This window comes from Ammodytes marinus (assembly GCF_949987685.1).
Source record: "Ammodytes marinus genome assembly, chromosome: 6".
Lineage (NCBI taxonomy): Eukaryota > Metazoa > Chordata > Actinopteri > Uranoscopiformes > Ammodytidae > Ammodytes > Ammodytes marinus.
In genome coordinates this window covers 8,175,090-8,197,558 of record NC_137235.1, presented here as the reverse complement: position 1 = coordinate 8,197,558, position 22,469 = coordinate 8,175,090, and the positions used below count along the sequence as shown (strand labels likewise).

Sequence of the window (22,469 nt, the reverse complement as noted above, 5' to 3'; positions counted from 1 at the left end):
TCAGAATTAGGTCCGCCCTTGACGAGGTTTGCTGTCCTGTCATTGGTTAATTTGAGCTGTCAATCATCACTGTGCCTATTTGATTGGTTCGGAGCCTACTGTTGAGTCAGTCAGCTTTACGGCAAGCAGCACAGAGCGCAGTGCAGCAAATAACAAGCGAAAAGAGAGATTTTGTCAATTTGCTGGGAATTTACAAGTATAATTGTTACATTTAACACAACGTGAGTATAGAACGACTCAATGCTTAACGTTTTCTGGACACAATGTTGGTTAAAGCCTGTGTTTTGTAGCATTAACGTAGCTGCATTAAGCTGTTGCGGATGTTAGCTAATTTTGAACAAAACAAACCCAAACTGATTTTTCTGACACGTGCAGGGTTTCCACGGTTCATTAAATGTATTTAGTAGTCTAGAATCCAATAATGTTACAAATACGAGTTTGACGGTCTTTACAAATTGTTTCGATGATTTTGTTTACGTTACTTTATATCCAGTCTCACTTGTAAATGTGTTTTTGGGTGAAAATGTGTATTGATCAATATGTAACAGACTACAAAACCAACATGCAATCTTATAAATCATGTTAAATATGAATAATACATTAATTTATTTAGCAAGGAATTAAGGGACTCCAATTGTATTTATTTTTTGCTACTATGGGCCTTAGATTGTTGAATTTTTTTCCTAAAAAGGTGCTAAAACGTATTAATTTACATGAAGCTTTGTAAACCTGCAGAAACTCTGATGTGGCACACTGTGAATAACCCATATACGCTATAGCTTCTTACTACATATACAGGTCATTCCTGTCCTATATGGGGAAATGGTACATAAGATGTTATTCTAACTCTTGTTACATTTCTCTTGGCTCACAGGAACTGAAGATGATCGAGGTGGTTTGTAACGATCGTCTGGGCAAGAAAGTCCGGGTCAAGTGCAAGTATCCTTTACTGAAACTGGAGAAAACGCTAATGTCACCTTTTTTGTAACACACTTTTATTATTATGTTTTTTATTAATTTTTTTAAATAAAATTGCGTATTGTAATTCAAGAGAACTTCCTCCAGGATCTACACATGGGACCCTCCAACATATTAACCTAGACAAGAACTAACAGGATCGTTTCAGCTGACATCATTTTAACCATTTTCAGTGAAACCAGGTGGATTTAGACACGGAGCACTTATATGCCTGCTTTTTTGTTCCTATGCCATCATCCCTCTGCTCCTTCCTTAACCGCCATGTTTCAGCTCTGAGGATACCATCGGAGATCTGAAGAAGCTCATCGCTGCCCAGACAGGAACACGACACGAGAAGATTGTATTAAAGAAATGGTAAGAAGCTGGTCCGGATTGCTGAAACTGTTTCTGTGGTGGTCTCTGCTTTTATCAGCTGAAATGTTCCTACTCTGTTCCCACAGGTATACCATATTCAAGGACCACGTGACTCTTGGTGACTGTATCCTTTCAAACTATCTTTTCACTTGCTGTCTCCCTGTCGGATTCAGTGTAATTTGGATAGTGTGGTGGTTGTACATGCTGGACGTAGATATGCACCGATATATTTTTTTGGAACAATAACTATAACTGAAAATTATATTATGGCCGATAGGATTATCAGTAACATTACTCTTGCAACTGCAAAAACATAATACACAATAAATGTTTTAGATTGACCAGTTTCTTAACATTTAAGTATATACTGTATATTTTTTTGGAAGCAAATGGTAGCTGGCATAAGAGGAGACATGTTAACTGACTTTGTGGTAAATGGACTAAATTTATAGAGTTCTTTTATCCAATCCTCCGACTCTACACTACACTTAAAAGTCTAATTTAATAATTTTTGAAACTTAGGCTGATTCATCTACCATTAAGCGTTAACTTAGGGGCTAAATGTATTTTATCCCGACCTGTTGTACTTAACCAGAACCTCTGCAGATGAAATCCATGATGGGATGAACTTGGAGCTGTACTACCAGTAGACCAGAGGGGGACCAAGAGTCAGTGCTACACGGACAAACCCAGAGATGGAGTCTGTTGCAGGAAAACACCAGGATCAGAAAACACAAGATAAAAAGAGAAGGAGCAATCTCTCTGGAGCAGCTGTTTGACTGATTCTTCTGTTTTAGTTTTTAATGAGGAGATATGTGAAAGACATGTTGTTGTAATTCAATGTTTTTGTTTTGATATTTTGGAATTAAAGCTGATATTTACATACATTTTAGGCCTGAGTGATGGTTTTTGCTTTTCTATAGTTGCTTTTCTCTCACCAGCTGTAATCTTAACTGCAACCTTTTGTATGTGTAACACAAATAAATGGTCAACATACTGATGTTACCTCCAGTTCATTTGAAAGCATAAAAGTAGAGTAAAGAAATGGTACTGAATGCAAAGATAGTAACTGTTAGTATTATACTGAAATACTACACGTTACACTAATTGTCAGATTGTGATTGCAGAACTACTGGTAATGGAGTATTTTAACAATGTGTTCTTGGCACTTTTACTCAAGTAAAGACTGGTTATTCTTTCACTGCTTTATGGCCTCTGGCTGATTTAGTTTATTTTTTAAGTAATTTTTTGACCTTTTCGCCTTTATTGGACAAACGGATCTAAAAGGCAGACAGGAAACACTGGGAAAGAGAGGGGGGTACGATTGATGCAACAAAAGTTGCTGGCTTAAATGGAACAAGCGTCATTGCGGTTATATGGCATGCCTGGTCACCACTCGGCTTCCAATGAACTGCATTTCCTTTAAAGAATAAATTTAATCTGCAGCTTACACGTGATATTTTTGACACAGTTGCGCTTCCTCTTTGGAAAAGAAAAGACCTTTCTTTCACAATGACCCGGTCTTTCTGCTGTCCAAAGTTATTACAACGCCACCACACACAAAGCCACGTTTATACAGAAATGGTTCACCCAGCATGGTGTGGATGGAAGAAGTTTGACCTCAACCCCATCTAAAACCTTTGGGGTGTATGTCAATACCAGCTGTAATCAGACCTCATCACCCAACTGTGGTTTTGTAAAAAAGATGTTAAACAATCAAATATGGCTGTTCAGTTTGAGTGTAAAAAAACAGACAGACATCAGGTACGCTGAACAAAAGTTTTATTCACATCACTAGACAATCATTAGATCACACGTCACAGCACCTCTCTCACGTGCACTCAGCCACACTCGTGCATATGGGTTAATGCATTCCATGGAAACCAGCTTTTACAAATAGTACAGGCACTCTACACATACAGGATAGGTGTACACACTGGAGCCGCGTCAGCAGTAGTCAGAGTAATCCTCCTCCACATAGTTGGCTGGGAAGAACCCCACCTGGAAACACGGGAGCAGTGCAGGTAAGACAAGACACCTTAAAACCTGCAAATGTTCAAATTTAAATCTTATTTTACATGTTGATTAAATGTCCTCACCCGCCCGTACACCTCTCCTTTCCACCAACCGCTGTGACCCTTCTTGGAGAGGATCTTGATGGTGTCCCCCTCCCGCAGAGACAGCTCTGAGCGGTCCCGGGCTGAGAAGTCGTACCTGGCCCTCGCTACACTGGAGCTCCTCATGCTGCCTCCTGTCAGACGGGGCCAACATTGCAACACGAATAGGCTTTAAAAAAAATAGTTGATTTCGGGAAATGACTCATTTGTTTTCCTCGCTGATAGTTTAAACATAAAGACTTGAAATGTGGGATGACTTTTAGCCTGGCCTTGTTCAAAGGTATAAAAAAAAATAACTACACCACAACTTTTCATTTTCTATTTTTCAGTTTCTGTACGGAATAAGGAAAACTGAATCACGTTTCCCAAAATGTTGAACTATCCCTTTAGATGTACTTTAGTAGGCCTACCTGGTGTGGTATTCGGGGTGTTGTTAGGCAAGTCGCTTTGCTCTGGCTGTTTGTAAGGTGAAAACAGCGTCGTGTCCACGTCCTTGAAGTATTCCTTCAAAGAGTTGTGCTGGTAAAACTGAATCAGCTCCTAGCACATGAAGAAGAACATGAAGAAGGGGAGAGCATGAGAAACATGTGAGATGGATGTGTTTTGAGGTTACTCGCAAATACGCAGTTTCAGATAGTTTTTTTTGTATTTTGGCCAGTAGACGTTGTCAGACTTACAATTAACCCCTTGAAGGCTTTCTTGTCATTGATGCGGTACAGGCCTTCAGTGGCCGTGATCTTAATGTGTCTGACTTCCATGTTGAACCTGGAAGAATGGAGGAAACGTTAGGGATAGAAGAAAGAGATGACCATTTCAGTGTTTCTGGAATTATATTCTGCAAGTTTATGGCGCGTTTAGTTTAGCAGCATAACTGCTCCCTTCGAAAAGGAAAACAGACTTATCCACCGCTTACTTAACAACTATACAGTGGCTTGCAAAAGTATTCATATCCCTTGACATTTTCCACATTTTGTCACATTAAAACCACACACGGACATTTATTTTATTGGGATTTTTCGTGATAGACCAACAAAAAGTGGTGTATCATTGTGGAGTGGAATGAAAATGAAACATGGTTTTATTTATTTTTTAGAAATAAAAAACTGAAAGATGTGGCGTGCAAAAGTATTCAGCCCCCTGAGTCAATGCTTTGAAGAACCACCTATCGCTGCAATTTCAGCTCCAAGTCTATTGGGGTATGTCTCTTCCACCTTTGCACATCTTCGGACTGATATATTTTGTCCATTCTTCTTTGCAAAATAGCTCAAGCTTCAGATTCAGCATCAGATTGGATGGAGAGCGTCTGTCAACAGCAATTTTCAAGTCTTTCCAGGTATTCTCAATTGTATTGAGGTCTGGACTTTGACTGGGCCATTCTAACACATGACTATGCTTTGATTTAAACCATTCCATAGTAGATCTGGCTGTATGTTTAGGGTATTTAACCTTCTGGAAGGTGAACCTCCACCCCAGTCTCAAGTCTTTTGCAGACTAACAGGTTTTTCTGCCCTGTATTTGGCTCCATCCTTCTTCCCATCAACTCTGACCAGCTTCCCTATCCCTGCTGAAGAACAGGACCCCCAAAGCATGATGCTGCCACCACCATGTTTCACTGTGGGGATGGTGTGTATAGGGTGATGTGCAGTATTAGTTTTCTGCCACACATTGCATTTTGCGTTAAGGCCAAAAACTTCAATTTTGGTCTCATCTGACCAGAGCACCTTCCTCCAACCCTTGCCACAAGCCATGCGGGGGACACAGCATATTCAGATGAGACCAAAATTGAAGTTTTTGGCCTGAATGCAAAATGCAATGTGTGGCGGAAACTAACACTGCACATCACCCTCTACACACCATCCTCACCGTGAAACATGGTGGTGGCAGCATCATGCTATGGGGATGCTTTTCTCCAGCAGGGAAGAGGGAAGCTGTTTAGAGTTGATGGGAAGATGGATGGAGCCAAATACAGGACAGAAAACCTGTGCAAAAGACTTGAGACTGGGGCAGAGGTTCACCTTCCAGAGGGACAACTAGCCTAAACATACAGCCAGATCTACTATGGAACGCTTTAGTTTCTATGCTGCGTCGGATCGAACGTGATCACGTGAAATGACGCAATGCTGCGTTGACCGAGTTCCAAGGGTTAAATCAAAGCATAGTCATGTTTTAGAATGGTCCAGTCAAAGTCCAGACCTCAATACAATTGAGAATCTCTGGAAAGACTTGAAAATTGCTGTTCACAGATGCTCTCCATCCAATCTGATGGTAAATCTGAAGCTCAAGCTATTTTTTAAAGAAGAATGGGCAAAAATGTCAGTCTGTAGATCGGCAAAGCTGGTGGAGACATACCCCAAATAGATTTGCAGCTGTAATTGCAGCGATAGGTGGTTCTACAAAGCATTGACTCAGGGAGCTGAATGCTTTTGCACGCCACACTTTTCAGTTTTTTATTTATAAAACATTTTTAAAACCATGTTTCGTTTTCATTCCACTTCACAATTATGCACCACTTTGTGTTGGTCTATCACATAAAATCACAATAAATTAGATGTTCGTGTGTAGTTATAACGTGACAAAATGTGGAACATTTCAAGGGGTATGAATACTTTTGCAAGGCACTGTATTTCCACATGTAGCTGTAGGACCTGTTTCCCACCGAAATATATTCCTAGAAATGCTATTGAAACAGCATTCAATAACACATTTTAACCAAATTCAGCCCAGTTTTTAACTAAACCTTTAGACATCATATGACCTGTAAGGACTCTTTAATCAGCAAACAGAAAATAAAAAGAAACCTAATATTCCTCTTGATTATTTTCTCTTTTCTAAAAATGTGCAAAGTCTTACTTGATGCTGATAGCAAACTCTCCTCCATCTTTCTGCCGCACCAAGAAGGTTCCATCAGATCGGGACATTAACAGATTTTTTGCAGCAGTTCTGTCCATGTTCCCCGCAAACCTTCAAGCACAGGACAAACACCCTTATACCTTTGTTATAGTGATTATGAATACTAAATAAGGAGGCTTGAAGTGTTACCAAAGCGGCTTTTGTAGAAATGTTATGTCAGTGCAGCATCTTTAAAACTATTCTGATGACGCATCTTTCTGTTTATAGGAAAATCTCGCAGTGACATATTTGATGTTACCCCATGGTGGCTCCAGAGTGACTCTAGTTGAGCACGTGATTTAAACCAAGGTGCAGTTGATACTCACCAATGGAAACCACAAAGGTCGGGGGTCGGCCTCTGGGAAAAGATGACATCACACAAAGGTTAGATGTTAAACTTTGCAAAGTTTTCTTCACTAATACTGCTAATGTTGGGTTCAGTGCATCAAGTGGTTGCCAACTCAGGCACACACCACTGCATTTGACCGGATAGTGTGTCATTTATTTGTTTGCTTGCTTGTGCTCAGATCTCTCTTGAAAAAAACCAAAGTATTCAAAAATGTGGCTTTGGCTTTTTCAGTTTTGTGGAGGGCTTTAGTGTGTGAGCTTGTTTCGGCTCGTGCATCGTACTTACAGAGACGTAGGGCTGAACTTTTTGGCAGGGGAACCATCCCATTTGTCCAACAGTCAGGTTCCTTCCCTGATTGACACACAGCAACAAATCACATGGGCGGACTGGTTGAAACAAACTTATTGCAACTATGAAATTAATCTTCAGATCGATATGAATTAGTACCTTAAAGACATACTCCACCTTAGAAAAACTAATTATTCACACGCAGTTTATATTGATCTGATGCAAGGGATTACTGAGGACGTCTTGCAAAGCTTAAAACAACAGTAATGATGTATAGATAAAATATGTATGAACTCTTATATAACAGCTTATAATATCCCTTTTCATCGGAGGGTTGAAAAGAGTAAAAGCTCAAGTTAAAAGGCTGTAAATGCAGAAACTGCACTTTCTGGGGAAGTTTCAACAGTCTGAACATGAACCTGTGAAACTTATTAACTCTTTTTTCAGTGACCACTTGTGCTTGCTTCTGTGAATTGAACTTTTTGTGAATGCAGTTAGGCTGGACACGTCTAGAACCAACAAGTAAACAGGAAATACCCTGATCTACAGGGTGGAGATTCGTTATCAGGCAACAATAGAATAAGGGAAATCTGAGAAGCAGTAAAAAAAAAATCACACATCAACCTACAACATATGATATGCTTTGGAAAAATGATCAGCAACACGGTTTATGTCACCCTCCTTTTTTACAACAAACATTTTGACTCGTCATAGTAGGAAAAGCCCAGGTGTTGCTGATAAAAATAAAGATAGTTCTGTACTAATCAAATGTGCTAGTGAGCCATGACAGTCTGACAGCGAGCCAGCATGCACAATCAAATTCAGCCAAAGGTTTTGATTTATTTTCCAAATCAAAACTTTCAAAAATAAAGATTCCTGAGAGGAGTTGGGCACAAGGGAGGGAGTGGAAGATTGAGAACAAGATAGAGTGAGAGGAAAATGACACAAGAGGCTGAAAAAGACAAAAGAAACTCACACCTACAGACAAACCACAGGAAACAAGGTTTGAAAATACAACGAAAAAATAAAGTGTCAGACTACAGAGCGTTTATATGCGTTTTTCGTTTTGTAACGTTACCTCCCACCATGGCAGGTCAGCGTCGGCCCGGGTCAGCTCAATGATGTCACCTTTGGAGAGTTGAAGCGGTTGGCCGAAGCCCACAGGTGGCGGAGGCAAGCCGAAATACTCCTGACACACCTCCATCTTGGGAAATCCTGAGATGAAAAGCGGGCACATCAAGATGTTCTTAAAAGAGGTTGTTTTGGATAATAAACACGATAGTAGCACTGCAAGGATCTAATTCTTATTCACAGTAAAGGTGGAATTGTATCATGAATATCTTACCAATGTTGGAATGCCCAGAATGCTTCTGTGTTTTATTCTGGAGGAACACAAGACAAAAGAAATGGAACAATCTTATCGTGTTTTATTTATTTTCAAAAATGTAATTATAAAGGGAAGTTGAATTTAAAACGACATGTTTGCAAGGAGATGAAAAAAGTTTAAGAAGGGCTTATGAATAATATAAATAATATAAAAAAAATTCACATAGCAAAAGTTAAATGTACTCTTACCTTCTTCACAGTACCAGCATGATCTGTGATTGGAATAGGACGATCAATGTAAGAAAAAGTGATAATTACACCAATCAATCGCAACATCTAAACACAAACATACAGACCTGAGTTTCGTCCGCAAGCAGGGACTCGGCCCAAGCACTCTTTATGCGCAGCCATTTTACAGCGAGTGCAGCGATAGCCCTGGAAAAATATCCCTCTGCAGACGACAGATGGAGAGATTGCTCTTTAGTAAATTAGTTTATTCACAATAATTGCAGTTCAGAGAGAAACTAGGGGAGACAGCCAGTGAGACAAAGTACCTAAGCAGCATGGAGCAGGCCTTGCAGCTGGTGGTTTCCTCGAAGCAGTGCATCTGGAAGTCGTGGTTGTTGGCATTGGAGTTTTCTGGAACCATATTCGACCTATAACAGCAGGATGAGTGTGCATTTCCTTCACAAAACCATGATGTCAAAGGAATACAGCGTAAATTATTCAGTTCTGTTTCTCCTCTGATTTATTATTTACTTAGGAATTAATGCTCATACTTAAATAGGCCGTTATGATAAAGTAAACAAAAGTTGATTCAAACCTCTTTAAAGTTGCAATAGCTGACTCTTTGGCCACATGAGGGCAGCAGAAACAAGCTATGAAAACTAATATTTTTATATCCGTCAGGAATTGAGCAAATCCAGTACACACTCTCTTTGAGGTTATGTTTTCAAGAAAGTGAAGCATCGATAAAACCACAGCAAAGAAGTGAAAGATGCTATAGAGCCCTGAGCTGAGGGGGACTGGTTGAGTACGCTGATTTTTCATAGGTTTGTCACTACGAGCAACTCCTTTAACATTGTATATAACCAACTTATCTATATAACAAATATATATTGAAATATAAAATAAAACAGATTCCAACAGTAATATGACTTATAAGTTAACATGACAATAATGTATGGCTGTATCCACCATGAGATTATGTATAAACATTGTGAGGCTTTAAAAAAGTAACTTTGCAAAAAGTACTTAGTTCCAAACTTTGCAGCTGCTTGTGATTGCTGCACGGAAAGACATTTGGAAAGAGTTCAGTTCAGTGCGTGTGTGTGTGTGTGTGTGTGTGTGTGTGTGTGTGTGTGTGTGTGTGTGTGTGTGTGTGTGTGTGTGTGTGTGTGTGTGGTGTGTGTGTGTGTGTGTGTTATAACTCACACAGCCATCTCAAACTGTTCCAGCCATTTCTTCTTCAGCTCTCTGGTTTTGAAGAATAAATCGTACCCAGACCTCCCATAACAGTCCAGCAGAAGGAACGAATAGGACCACTGTGCACGGACACAAACACACACTGTCAGCTTTATGGATGCCTAATAAATGCACTGACCGGTGTAACTGGTGCCACAGAGTAATAAAGAGACCTTCTTATTGTCCTTTTCTCCCATTGTTTCATCTCGTATCTGGTAGTGCTGTAGTTCAATGATCTCCTTTAGCTCAAAAGTCTCTCCGCTCTTCTTCTTACATACAAACACGGCCTTATCGAAGAGAAATGCATACCTGAGGAACAAACACAAATAAACAACAAGAGGTCAAATACACAGCAATAAAGGGGGAGTCAGTGATTCTGAAGAATGCTTTTTGTCCAAAAATTGTTTTTGATCCGCTACCTGTACATAGTGTGTGTGTGCGACGTGCACTGAAAAAAAGATCCAGTGTTAATACACAGCCTAGGCTCTATGAACAGACACGTGACTAGCTACTGTGGGCCCCTTTGTTTACATACCCCTTGTTTACATACCAGTTTAAAGGGCCTAGGCTGTGTATACACACCATATTCTTTTCCAGTGTACAGACAGTACTTACAGGTGGCAGATCAGACTGATTTTGACAAAAAGTGATTTTGTCAAAAAGCGTTCTCCACAATTGCTGACTCCACCTTTAAGAGAGAAATACAGTAGTCGTAAAGGGCACACACCTGTCCTGTTTGGACTTTTTCTCTGGAACGCAGATCTTTAGCTCTCCGTCCATCTTAGGGCGACCATAGAGAGCGAGGGACTGAGTCTAAAGGGCGGAGGGAGGACAGTGAGGATGACAAAAGAAAGACAAGACAACAGCCAAAAAGAAACAGACCACGAGTGAAACAATTGACCTCACCATGTTTTCTATGGACAGCTGAAAGGTGGTGATCTGTCTGATGATCTCGTTGTCTCGCTTTACCTCGTTCACACACTGCGCCAGGTCCTTGAAACACACACACACACACACACACACACACACACACACACACACACACACACACACACACACACACACACACACACACACACACACACACACACACACACACACACACACACACACACACACACACACACACACACACACACACACACACACACACACACACGAATGGATGGATGTTTAGATGTTAGGACTTTAAGTTAGTGATTGCCATAAATAATTACACATTAAAGACACACTCACTCTCATGGCATCAAGAGCTGTGCGGAGGTTCTCCTTATCTGTAGGGTCAGTGGTGTGCTTTACCAACTCCTGAAGGCATAAGCAGGCAAATTATAGACAAGAACATATGTACGTGCCCGGGCATAATGCATTTACATACGTGCGTGCCTAAAACACACACCTGTACAGAGTCTAGACGTACCTGTAACAGCAGGTGATATTTGAGGACCCTCTGCAAAGGCACCATGAGTAGATCCCGGAGAGAAAAACGTCCACTATTTGCTCTATTTGAACACTCCTGAGAAACAGAGAAGGAAGTGAACATCTGCTAAATGAACCAACCATCGTGTGTTGAGAGGATGTAGTCTGGCAAACTCAGCAGCACCAACAGTTTATCCCTCATGGCCAAAAGCAGTACTGAAACATGACCAGAAAGCATTTCCCATGTAGATCACTATCTATTATGAAAAATCGGTGAAACCACTGAAAACACACCACAGACAGCACACAAGGTCAGTCACTGCTCTTAACCTACTTGAAGCGTAGAGATATTTTTGAATCATTCATCATGAATGTCTGCACAGCATTTTGTGCCATTCCACCAAGTAAATGTTGACATACAGTATTTCACTGCATAATTGAAAGTTTTGAAAATCTAGAGGATCCTCACTCATCGGGGATTTATAATCCAGGGACCATGATTGTATGTATGTACTTCCTTTCACTCTACTCCGTCCAATAGTTTTAGAAATATTTTAGTCAGGACCACAGTCGACCGACTCTGCCCAGAGCTGCTAACATGGCTAAAATGTTCCATTATGGACCCAAAGTGACCGTCATCTCCACTCCGATATGGACATTTTGAGATAAATAAATTGTCTTTTTTACGGCCAATTCACAGAGTCCTTTCTGCTCCTAAATGCCTCTATTGGAGTGTGGCTAATGGATGCATTATGAGGGGGGATGCCATGTTCAAAGATTACGTCCATCAGTTCCAATGAAAGTTGCTCATCCAGCACCTATGGCCATATTCTCTCTCCTCTTAGTTGTATTTGTTTGTGCATTGTGTAGCCAAAAACACATGTGAATTACTGTTTATTTCACCAACACTTTCTGGCTCATCCCTTATATCTAAGGTGACCCATCGAATATGTTATTGTTGTAGTATATTTTAGTCCCCCTATGAACCTTAACGTAGTTTGCGATCCTCGGGCAGAGCACTTCTGTCTCTTCCAGAGTCCAGGCAGTAAACTAAAGGAGACAAGAGGCTTTGCTATCAGGGCCCTGAGGCTCTGGAATGACCTGTCCAAGGGAATTACGCCAACTGGGTCAGTGTCTATCAGTGCGTTTACATGCAGACTCATAATCGGGTAAATAAACGAATTGCATGTAAACACCTTTATCCAATCTACTTCGCACACAAATCGGCACATTAACGGACAAGCGAAGTCGGATAAGAACACCTAGATAACTCGTTCCTAGTCTGCATTATCTCTGCATGTATACAGGTATTGGATATCGCATATCGGAGTTCTCGTTCTGCGCTTGCTCGAGAATCCCTGCGGAGCATTTCACAAGGAAGTGGAAGGAGGCGACGTAAACAAATAGTAGGGTTTAATAGGGCGCCCTTAGCTCAGTTGGTAGGGCGTCCCCCCCCCCGGGCCGGGCCCAGCAGCAGACCCGGGTTCGATTCCCGCCCGCGGTCGTTCTCTGCATGTCACTCCCCTCTCTGCCCCATTTCACCTCTGTCTTTCTGCACTATCAATAAAGCATAAAAATGCCAAAAAAAAAATATATATATATAATATAATAATAAAAAAAAATAGTAGGGTTATTGCATAGATAGTATATAAAATATAAATATAAATAAATATTCATATACAGTATATGTAATAATTTTATATATAATATATATATAAAAATTATTGCCGGAAGGGAACCGGACGTGGCTCTATAACCACTTGTTGAGAGGGCTACATCGCCACCTAGCATAGTGGAGACAGCCTTGCATCGGACATTTATCCGATTCCTGAAAGGCCATGTATACTCAGAGTGACACGGTCCGTTCGAGTGTCTAGTTCGGTATATGTCTTAATCCAATCTATTTGTGCCATGGAAACGCACTGTATGTTGAAGTCTCTTCTAAAACTTAATTTGTTTTAGTTTCATGCTTATTTGCATTTTTGTGGCAGCATAAGGAGAACAGTGTTCACATAAAAACTAGTACAACCAGTCATTATTGCTGCGACGAGTAATATGATCCCTAACCACCACCGAGCATTACTGTACACATTATGTTCAATATATCCAGGCTACAACCTCCCAACACAAGTTGTTATCTTTATCAAACACAAAAAATAAACATGTTCAGCTCATTGTCTTCACTTTATGGTACAAATTACTGTTCAGTGCAAATAAACACATCCCCTCTACCTCTGTTTAAGAGTGTGTGTCCTCCTCACCTCCAGTTTCATTCGGATATCCTCCCTTGTAGTGGAAAGCTTGTCTAGGTGTTTTGACGCAGTTTCTACTTGACTACAGTAATGACCGTACAGCAGGAGCCTGAGAGGGAGAAGTATATTAAAACAGATAGGATTTGCAGTGTCACTGTCACATAAAAACAGTGTGTGTGTGTGTGTGTGTGTGTGTGTGTGTGTGTGTGTGTGTGTGTGTGTGTGTGTACCTCTCCTTGTAGTTCAGGAACACCTGGAACAGATTCTTGGCGTCATAGGATAGGATTGAACTGCGGACCTCATCCAACAAATTGCGATGGGTGAGGGCCAAATCCTGCAAATAAATATTATCACATTAAACACACGTAAACAAGGCTAATACATGATGGTAAGAGAGGGGCACATGACCAGGTGTGTAGATCTTTCTTTCTCCTCCGTCCCTTACCCCTATGTTGATGAAGATACTCTCGATGTCCGGAGGCTTGAGAAACTTTTCAAGAGGCTTCATAAAATGCTGCACAGAAAATAAGGAGGCATGTTTCATTACTCTCTTTTTATTTTTCCGTGATTGCGTGTGTATCTTCACATGTGTGATTTGTGTAAATGTGTGCACACCTGTAATATAGATTCCAGAGTATCGGAGTATTTCTCTTCTGTCTGTCGGATCTCCAGCAGGCAGCACTCTCGTTTGTCTACCCCAGTCTTCTGCTGCTGCAAAATCACACACACAGAACATGTCAAATGAACCATCAAGAGATCAAATGGGAGGAGGATTTTCTTCAGTTTTCTTTTACTGTAACTTTGGCATATGTTATGCTTTAAAATACACAATATGCATTTGTTTTAACTGGTATCTCGGCACTGATCACCAGAGGCAGACCTTCCAGAATAATCCCAGTCTTAAGCCTCTTTCACGCTTCCACTGTTCAGTACTTTATTCATCATATCGGTAGTTAGATTTATTTTCTTGGTTTATTTTTGGTTGTTCTTGGAAGAAACTGTCACAGACTGGAAAGAGATCCCATTGATGCATAAGACAAGTGACGATAAAACCAACAGGATACAATCATACGGTAAGACTCTTGAATGGTATTTTAAGTGACATATCCTGCTTTGTTTTCCCCTTAAGGCCCTGTTGACTCTCCCAAGGCCTAATTTACACCAGCCATCAAGAGTGTATCATAGCCAGATTGCGCCCTTTATGAATAATGTAGCTGGGTGACATTTACACATAATGCCTGTCCAGGATGGGGGCTGTTATCTGAAGATATCTAATCATTTAACTCCGCAAATGGAGACACATCTATGTGGTCACAAGAGGACTTTAGTAAGAACTGCTTCATTTTAAAGAGGAAACAAGCTTTATGTATTCAGACAGAGACCGGAGCATAATGGGGTATAATGATGGTCTGTGGGCCGACTCACAGTTTCAGGCTGTTCATCCCTCCTCATCAAGTCCTCATAGATCTCGTCTCCTTCGTTCTCCTCTTCCTCCACACAGTCGTACAAGTCGTCATCCTCATCCACCGTGTCACTGATACACATGATGCAAACACACAGTAAACATTGGAAGGGGACTTAGTATGTGCTGTAAATAAGGGTGAGTCTTTGGTGTAACAGTACAGTAATATACCAAGGGATATATGCTATTGTTTCCCATTTGTTTTTGAGTTTACTTACTCTATCTGGTCAGACAGGCCGCTGTAGATCTCATCATCAGGCCTGCATCCTTCCAAAGGAAAGGGCCTGGAAGGAGAATGTCAATAACATGAATATTGTTATCAAGTAGTTCATTGTCTTCTACCGTAGATTAATATGATTTGTTATTACTGCTGTGGCACCCCAAATGTTTTTATACTACTTACAAATACCAAACACGGGTTGTGAAGCAAAGTACACCTACATTTCAAATATGTCACAGAGGAAGAATTACTTACTGGACTCTTTGTATTGCAATGGTTGAGTGAGAGAGGATGGACAACGTGTCTATGACCTGTCAAACAGACACCAGGAGGTAGAGTATATCATTAGTAAAACACACACACACACACAGCTTTATCACACTTTAAACACACACATACAACACACACATACACTAAATAATTCTCCCCTGGCCTGGTTTCACTGTTATTCTTGCACAGAAAAACTGAGAGCTGTGGTGTCATGATGATGTGTGATCTCAGATAAGCAATTACATGATGAGGAGATGTGACTAGAGACAAGCTCAAAGATGCCACATAGTCCTCCAAATGAAACTGACTGTTCTTTCTGATAACTGTAAATAATATATACGTATATATATATATATTTTCAAAGAAAAGAGCAATGATCTGTCAGAACTGATAAACTTTACTGTCTGATCCCGGTTGAGACAAAGGAGGAAACACGTAAAGAAGTGAAAGGGTGTTAGAGAAGTTCAGAGAAAAACATTTGAATGGACTGATTGACAGAAAGGAGAGGTCAAAGGAGTTTAACTTGAACTTGTAATTGTTTATTTTTCGGTTTGGTATTACTACTTTTACTTAAGCTAGAGATCTGAATACTTCTTCCACCACTGTACATGTGTACACTTTACACATGCCTGTGTGTTTATTTACTGGATTTCATTGTAATGGGTGACTGACTGGAAGCAGCAAGTGACAAGAGAAGCTCATTGATTGTAACACACTAAATTAAGTCAAATGAACAAATACTGTAAAAAGAAGGGGGGAAAAACCCGCCACAGTTGAGCTGAGGTTCTTAAAGACATTGCTTCCTCTTACTTTGTTCGTACAACTCAAACACACACTTCCAATCCCCTCTGGTTCACACCAAAGTGCTGTGTTTGCACTGCAGCGAAAATGAAAGAGAACAGTGAAATCTTTGTTCACTCAGGCGAGTGAATGTTAAAATCACCAAACTACTTCCTGTTAGTATGTGGGTGTTTGCAAGCTGTGAGAGTCAAAATGATAGAGTGTGTGTATGTGTGATGTACAGACAGACAGACAGACAGACAGACAGACAGACAGACAGACAGATAGATAGATAGATAGATAGATAGATAGATAGATAGATAGATAGATAGATAGATAGATAGATAGATAGATAGATAGATAGATAGATAGATAGATAGATAGATAGATAGATAGATAGATAGATAGATAGATAGATAGATAGATAGATAGATAGATAGATAGATAGATAGACAGATAGACAGATAGACAGATAGACAGATAGACAGATAGACAGATAGACAGATAGACAGATAGACAGATAGACAGATAGACAGATAGACAGATAGACAGATAGACAGATAGACAGATAGACAGATAGACAGATAGATAGATAGATAGATAGATAGATAGATAGATAGATAGATAGATAGATAGATAGATAGGAAATACCTTTGCAAAATCTCGAACATCAAACAGGTCAAAGGCTTCAAACAATTCGCTCTTTTTAAGATAAAACTTCTGCTGACAAACTCCCAGGAACGTCCGGATATTCTTCAGGCACAGGAACTAAAAAACAAATCAGACACATAAACATTATTTAATTGTTCAATATTCTACTCTATTTTCTTTAACATAATTTATCAAAGAGTAAGAGTAGGCCTATATGATGTGTCTGTAAGGCTGTAGCTGCTGCTTACAGTTTTTTTCGATTGCTAAACCACAGTGGGCACAACTGGAACGACAAGTGCACAACTCTAACTACACTATGCACAGCAGCGGTTCATTCGGACCAAACTCTAGCTCGTTTTTCATTGATTAAACACAATTTTCAGAACTCTACACACCTATCTCATGGCTTAACCACAGCCTGCACAACACTGTGGATTTCCAGACCTTTTTTTCAAACACTAACACACTACTGCCACAACTGTAAACCACACATTCAAAACAGAATGAGTGCATTTCAAACACTGCAGATTGCAATTTCAACTGAAACACTAAGATGTCTTGTTTTAGACTTGTTAGTGAACATATACAGTATAAAGGGAAAGCTCAAAAATATATATTTTTTTGGAAATGGACCAATGAAGACAAGTTGTTGGAGGGAGAAGAGTGGCAGTGAGAGTGTGGATGTGTGGAGGAAGACATAGAGCTGTAATGTCTGATGAAATACAGTAAGGGCTACACTGATAGACCCTGTTGTGAATCATGGTCTCTCATTGAGAGAGGCAGGGTTGAGAGTGCAACCCAATCTGCAAAAATCTAAAGTTGCATCTGTAATACGGAGTTTCCAGCAAACAAACAGCTTAGAGTTGCCATTCCTTACAGTAAATGACAACATTACAGGATATGTTTCTGTATTACAATTATAGAATATTTACACAGATAAATACTACATTTGGAAATGTTTTCAATAAAATATACAAAATGTGTATCTATTGAAGCAAACTTCAGAATTTCATTTATTTTTGTTTTCCTAAAAAAAACTGGTATGTTATAAAATAAACAATTTCATGTGAAAGAATGTCACCCTTTCATCAAAGAAAATATTATGTAATTTGTGTGAAATAACTCAAATTATTCAAACTGTAAAGATTAAAAGTTTGTAATTTGTGTATTGGGGTTTGATGCTAGTGTTTGTACTCAGAGCATATTCTGACTGACAGTGTGTTATCTCAGTGAGGACAATTCATAGTGTTTGCTGCACTGAGCCTATTTTGCAGGTGAAGTGAACTGTTCAGCTCCAATGACTGTTGGTAGTTCAGACTGTAGTTAGAGTTTTGCACATTGAGCTACAGTTGTGCCCACTGTGGTTTAGCGATCAAAAAAAACTGTAAGCTAAGGCTATCATGAAAGTCAGTAGGATCGATGCTTTAGGGAACATGAATGTCGGCATAAAAATCTGGCTAGTAGTTGTTAAGATATTTCAGTCGTGACCAAAGAGCTGCACCGACAGAAATTGCCGTCCTGACAGCTAAGCTGCTAGCAGTGCTATAAAACAAAAGACCAGAAGCAAATGGCAGGAAACAACAATAAAGCAATACCCGTGGCAAGATACACCCCAAACAAAAACATTACATTACAAATGACCAACACCAAACTATTTAAACACGGACACTGAATACTGAATGGTATCACAAACAGATAGAATATGGACATAACACACACTAAACTACACATGAAGCACATTGTTACACATAGACATATGAAAGTTTCATTACAGTTTGTATCCTGGCCAAATATATTTAAATTTAAGTTTTTATCCCAACAATCATCTAAATAATCTTAAAACTCTAAGAAAAGTTACTTTAAAACATACAGGAAATACATAACTTAAATATTTGATTAAGAAACACATTTTATTGTATAGCAGATAGGACACATACCATTTTGTGTGAAAAACTGTATAACTGCTTACATTTTGTTAAAAAAATTAACTACTAGACCAGGTTAGATTGTAACAGTGATAGATGCTGTGCCCCCTTAAGGCAATTCAAAATAAATCAGGAAATCAACATAAGACTACTTAAGCAAGCTAAATAGCTTTTTCAAGTTCCTCATGGGAGAACACTCATGATTATCCCGATAATCCTCCCAACCCAAGTTACAAATCGCATAAAACATGCAGATATTAAAACAGACTTGATATCAATTATTGAACATGATATCAAGATCATAGTGTTGTTATATGTCATATGAGCTCTGCCGTTTGTCTAATGAGCAGATTCTTAAACTTTGAAGCAGTATGTAACACAGGCACTAAATGAACAGTTGAACTTAAAAAGTACACATAACAGTGTGTTCGCCACACGGACCACATGGACATGAACATGAACAGTGATCAACCAACACAAAGAAAAAAAGGCCTGATACTAAAAGAAGCAGTACGGGGGGCTGCATTACAGGTTAAACATAACCTAGAAAAGCTACCACAGAGAGCGCAGCGCAAAATACATCTGACATGGTGGTCAGACAGATGCAGTTTTACATAACTTCCTGAACCAGTAGCTCTTGCTTGCTCGCTCTTTGCGAGTCTGTCTGCTCAGAAGTGGGAAATGAGGAACTCTATATTGAGAAAAGGGGAAATGTTGAGTTCTAACCGATACTGCTGTACACATCTCATCTCATCGCTGGCAGGGGTCCATATTAAAGCGCAGACACAGGCTACATACATACATCCCTGTGCCAGCTTCTCATGGCGTAGGAAACCTTGTTGCAAGAACAAAAAGATGCTCGACTTGTGCAACTGTGCACACGTCAGAGTGGACTCCTGTCTTCTGTTAATCACCGGATGTTACTTAACCACTCTTGACCTCATAGGAATTCCCAGAGTTTCATATGCACGTGTGTCAAACATTAACCCCCCGCACGCACATTTTTCAAGGGGTTCCCTCAAGAAGTTATGGCCCACCACGCGACAGACTTGTCATTATCTCGGTCTATCTTGGTCATTATCTCCACCTCCTCTTTCTCAAGTCTTCATCGCATATTCTGCTCACACCCTCCCTTCTAATTCTCTGCCCCATCAGAAGCTAACAACAAACTGTGTGTGTGGAATTAGTATGAAGGTGAACTCAGGACTTCATGCTAAGATGTTAGATGAAAAAGAAACTGCTCTCATGTTTGTACAGTAAATACGAGGAAGCTGGTTAGGCTAGCTTAGCTTAGCACAAAGACTGGAAACAAGAGGAAAAAGTTAACCTGGGTCTGTCCAGCAGTAACAAAATCGGCACCTCTAGAGCTCACTAACTGAAACACTATATCTTGTTTGATTCCTCCAGACCAAAAACAGAAATGTGATATGATAGTTTTCTGTTTTCCGGGGGTTTTCTGTCATGCTACTTCTTGGCTTGGGGAACTAACTAGAGAAATGTATTGCACATGTGTGTATGTCTAAAAAAGATATTATGTGTTAATTAGTGAGCTTTTTTTGGAAGGAAGATGTTGTTACCTTTCAGAGACTGGCTAAAGGCTGTAAACTGTTCCCAGCCTCTATGCTAAACTCAGTTAGCCTTCTGCTGGCTTCCTACAATGTACTTGTGTGCAGTGCATCTTCTCTCCGAGTGCTTTCTAGTTGTTTCTCTTTGTCTGTTCTTCTTTATCAACATCCCCTCCACTCTCGGCACACACTCCCGGGACGCAGTCCGATAAACATCACAGTATTTCCCTATCAGACGGCCTCAGGACTTCAATTCTGCCTTTGGTCACTATGGAAATGGCCTATGGAAATGGAGTAGGAAAAGGATTGTGTGTGTGTGTGTGTGTGTGTGTGTTACCTGGGACATCTGTGGGCGCAGGTTGATCTCTCTCAGGTTGACGGTCTGAGGCAGCAGGTTGTTGAGCAACTGGCAGAGCAGGACGCCATCTCTCAGAGCCTGAGCCAGGTCACACACCTGGCACACGCACACACACCAAATTAGACTGAGGAACCAAGACAGGATGGGTTTTCATGTGCAGGTCTGAAAATGTGTATGTGACAGCTGATTTACCTGTGCTCCCTCCCATGTGACCCGGTGGTTATCAGGAAGAACTCGGCAGTCGATCAACCATTTCGCACACTGCCGCCACAACTCCATCTTTGTTTTCTGAATAGACAGATGAGAATAAAGCCATATATGCTCACAATTTTCAGAAACCAGTTATTGCTGATCCTCTGTGATTGGAGAGTGAATGCCTGACAATCAAGGATGAGGTACCTTCTCCAGAAAAAAAAAAGAATTCTGAAGAGAAATTAAATTCATTCACTGTTTGAATTCACACACACACACTCTCCCTCACATACACACACGAAAAACTCTTCACATGACAAAAAAGTAGCTCTCGGTGTCCCTTTGTTAGATTTGAACTTCTGTCTTTCTCTTGGTAAAATACTACCTGGATGACAAAATGATTAAAGTTCATTCAAATCAGCCTGAAAGCAAATCAGTATCAAATCAGTTGGCCTATAGTGAACACGGACCATATGCTCTCGCTCCTTCTGTTTAGTCAAATATTGAGGCAGCCTTGAAACCCTGTAAATTAACAACGACAAAAGGCCTCTGCTACACCAGAAAACTAAGTCATTTTCTAACGGCATAGGATGAGTATTACTATCAGGTCTCACCTTCAGTTACTCCTGGAGGGTCTGTGTGTTATTTCTCGCTGTTCAACTCCCTTTCTGTCTTTCATTATCTCATAGTCAAACTCCAGCGCGCTCGTTCTGCCTTTCTTCCGTGGTGGGTGTTCTGCAGAGCTGCACTGTGTTGAGGGCTTTTAACTTCATCCCGCAACTTCCTTTTTCCTCTGACGCACCCTCACACAGACACTCACAGATGCACATACACACACAAACACACACACACATGCATGCATGCATACACACAAAGCTACTGCTGCTGCTATGAGTGGCATAAGCTGATAAACCAGAGTGAGATATGTACTGTATGAAATGGTGTGTGTTATATGTGTACAAGAGCTCAGATAGAAGAGAGTGAATGTGTGTGCTCAAGAACTTTATGAAGTATGGAGAATGTGTTACACGGTTAAACACATTATTTAGAGAGCCCCTAAACAAACTACACATATTGGTAAAATAATCCTGTTTGAGGGGGTAGTCTCTGTGTTTTTAGGTTTGTGGAGATAATGTAATATGCAAAATGTAGAGGCATCGAGTTGAAACATAAAGAATGTCTTATCCACTTTTATATCTCGAGAATATTGTAGGTACCACACAATAAAAATAGTTAACTGTTTTCTTTAAAAAGTATCTTAAGGGTAAATACTAAACAAAATCCTGTATTTCTATAGTAGTACACAGCTCATATTTATTTTGTGTACTAAAGTCGAGCAGTACCCAGTTTTGTGTTAACTGGGACGTCAGCACTATTACAACTTGGAATCCAAAAAAAGCTGAATGAGTCACTTTTTTAGGGCCACTTGATCAACAAAAAGTGCCAACAAGGGATAACAGGAATTCCAGTCATCAAGTTCTGATGTATGGCACAGTTACTCAAATACAATCCTGAGGTTCCACATACCACTTTGTTCTTCTACTAAACTACAATTCAGTGTATAATAACATTGTAATGTTTAGTGCAAAAAGTTGTTGTAGTAGATTAGCAAC

At 40.0% G+C, this 22,469-nt stretch overlaps 2 protein-coding genes across 3 annotated transcripts; one reads left to right on the top strand and one right to left on the bottom strand.

The window, feature by feature from the left end:
- The first annotated feature begins 105 nt into the window (after positions 1-105).
- On the top strand, positions 106-2,224 carry ubl5 (ubiquitin like 5). Its single transcript, XM_080029173.1, has 5 exons — positions 106-221; positions 875-939; positions 1,249-1,332; positions 1,419-1,456; positions 1,939-2,224. Exons 2-5 carry the CDS (start codon positions 884-886, stop codon positions 1,980-1,982), a joined length of 222 nt encoding a protein of 73 aa, XP_079885299.1. The 5' UTR covers positions 106-221; positions 875-883; the 3' UTR covers positions 1,983-2,224.
- Positions 2,225-3,105: 881 nt separating this feature from the next.
- Positions 3,106-21,579, bottom strand: vav1 (vav guanine nucleotide exchange factor 1). 2 transcript variants are annotated; one of them, XM_080028736.1, is made up of 29 exons: positions 21,471-21,579; positions 20,857-20,952; positions 20,644-20,760; positions 16,817-16,933; positions 15,371-15,426; positions 15,114-15,179; positions 14,859-14,967; positions 14,049-14,144; positions 13,879-13,947; positions 13,664-13,767; positions 13,443-13,542; positions 11,183-11,278; positions 11,002-11,070; positions 10,672-10,758; positions 10,493-10,578; positions 9,939-10,074; positions 9,736-9,845; positions 8,856-8,957; positions 8,658-8,752; positions 8,551-8,573; positions 8,321-8,357; positions 8,054-8,190; positions 6,973-7,038; positions 6,665-6,696; positions 6,300-6,410; positions 4,127-4,214; positions 3,860-3,989; positions 3,432-3,583; positions 3,106-3,333 (listed from the first exon to the last, which is right to left on the bottom strand). In XM_080028736.1, the coding sequence occupies exons 2-29, from the start codon at positions 20,941-20,943 to the stop codon at positions 3,280-3,282; spliced, it is 2,532 nt and encodes an 843-aa protein (XP_079884862.1). In that variant the 5' UTR covers positions 20,944-20,952; positions 21,471-21,579; the 3' UTR covers positions 3,106-3,279. The 2 variants fall into 2 exon arrangements, with proteins under 2 accessions (XP_079884862.1, XP_079884863.1); XM_080028737.1 differs by having other exon boundaries at positions 14,049-14,141.
- Between the last annotated feature and the right edge of the window lie 890 nt (positions 21,580-22,469).

Coding starts and splice junctions, on each gene's coding strand:
- ubl5 (XM_080029173.1), top strand. CDS start 884: ATGATCGAGGTGGTTTGTAACGATCGTCTGGGCAAGAAAGTCCGGGTC. Junction 940..1,248: donor AAAGTCCGGGTCAAGTGCAA/GTATCCTTTACT, acceptor GCCATGTTTCAG/CTCTGAGGATACCATCGGAG. Junction 1,333..1,418: donor AAGATTGTATTAAAGAAATG/GTAAGAAGCTGG, acceptor CTGTTCCCACAG/GTATACCATATTCAAGGACC.
- vav1 (XM_080028736.1), bottom strand. CDS start 20,943: ATGGAGTTGTGGCGGCAGTGTGCGAAATGGTTGATCGACTGCCGAGTT. Junction 13,948..14,048: donor CTCTGGAATCTATATTACAG/GTGTGCACACAT, acceptor TTTTCTGTGCAG/CATTTTATGAAGCCTCTTGA. Junction 9,846..9,938: donor GAGAAAAGGACAATAAGAAG/GTCTCTTTATTA, acceptor GTCCGTGCACAG/TGGTCCTATTCGTTCCTTCT.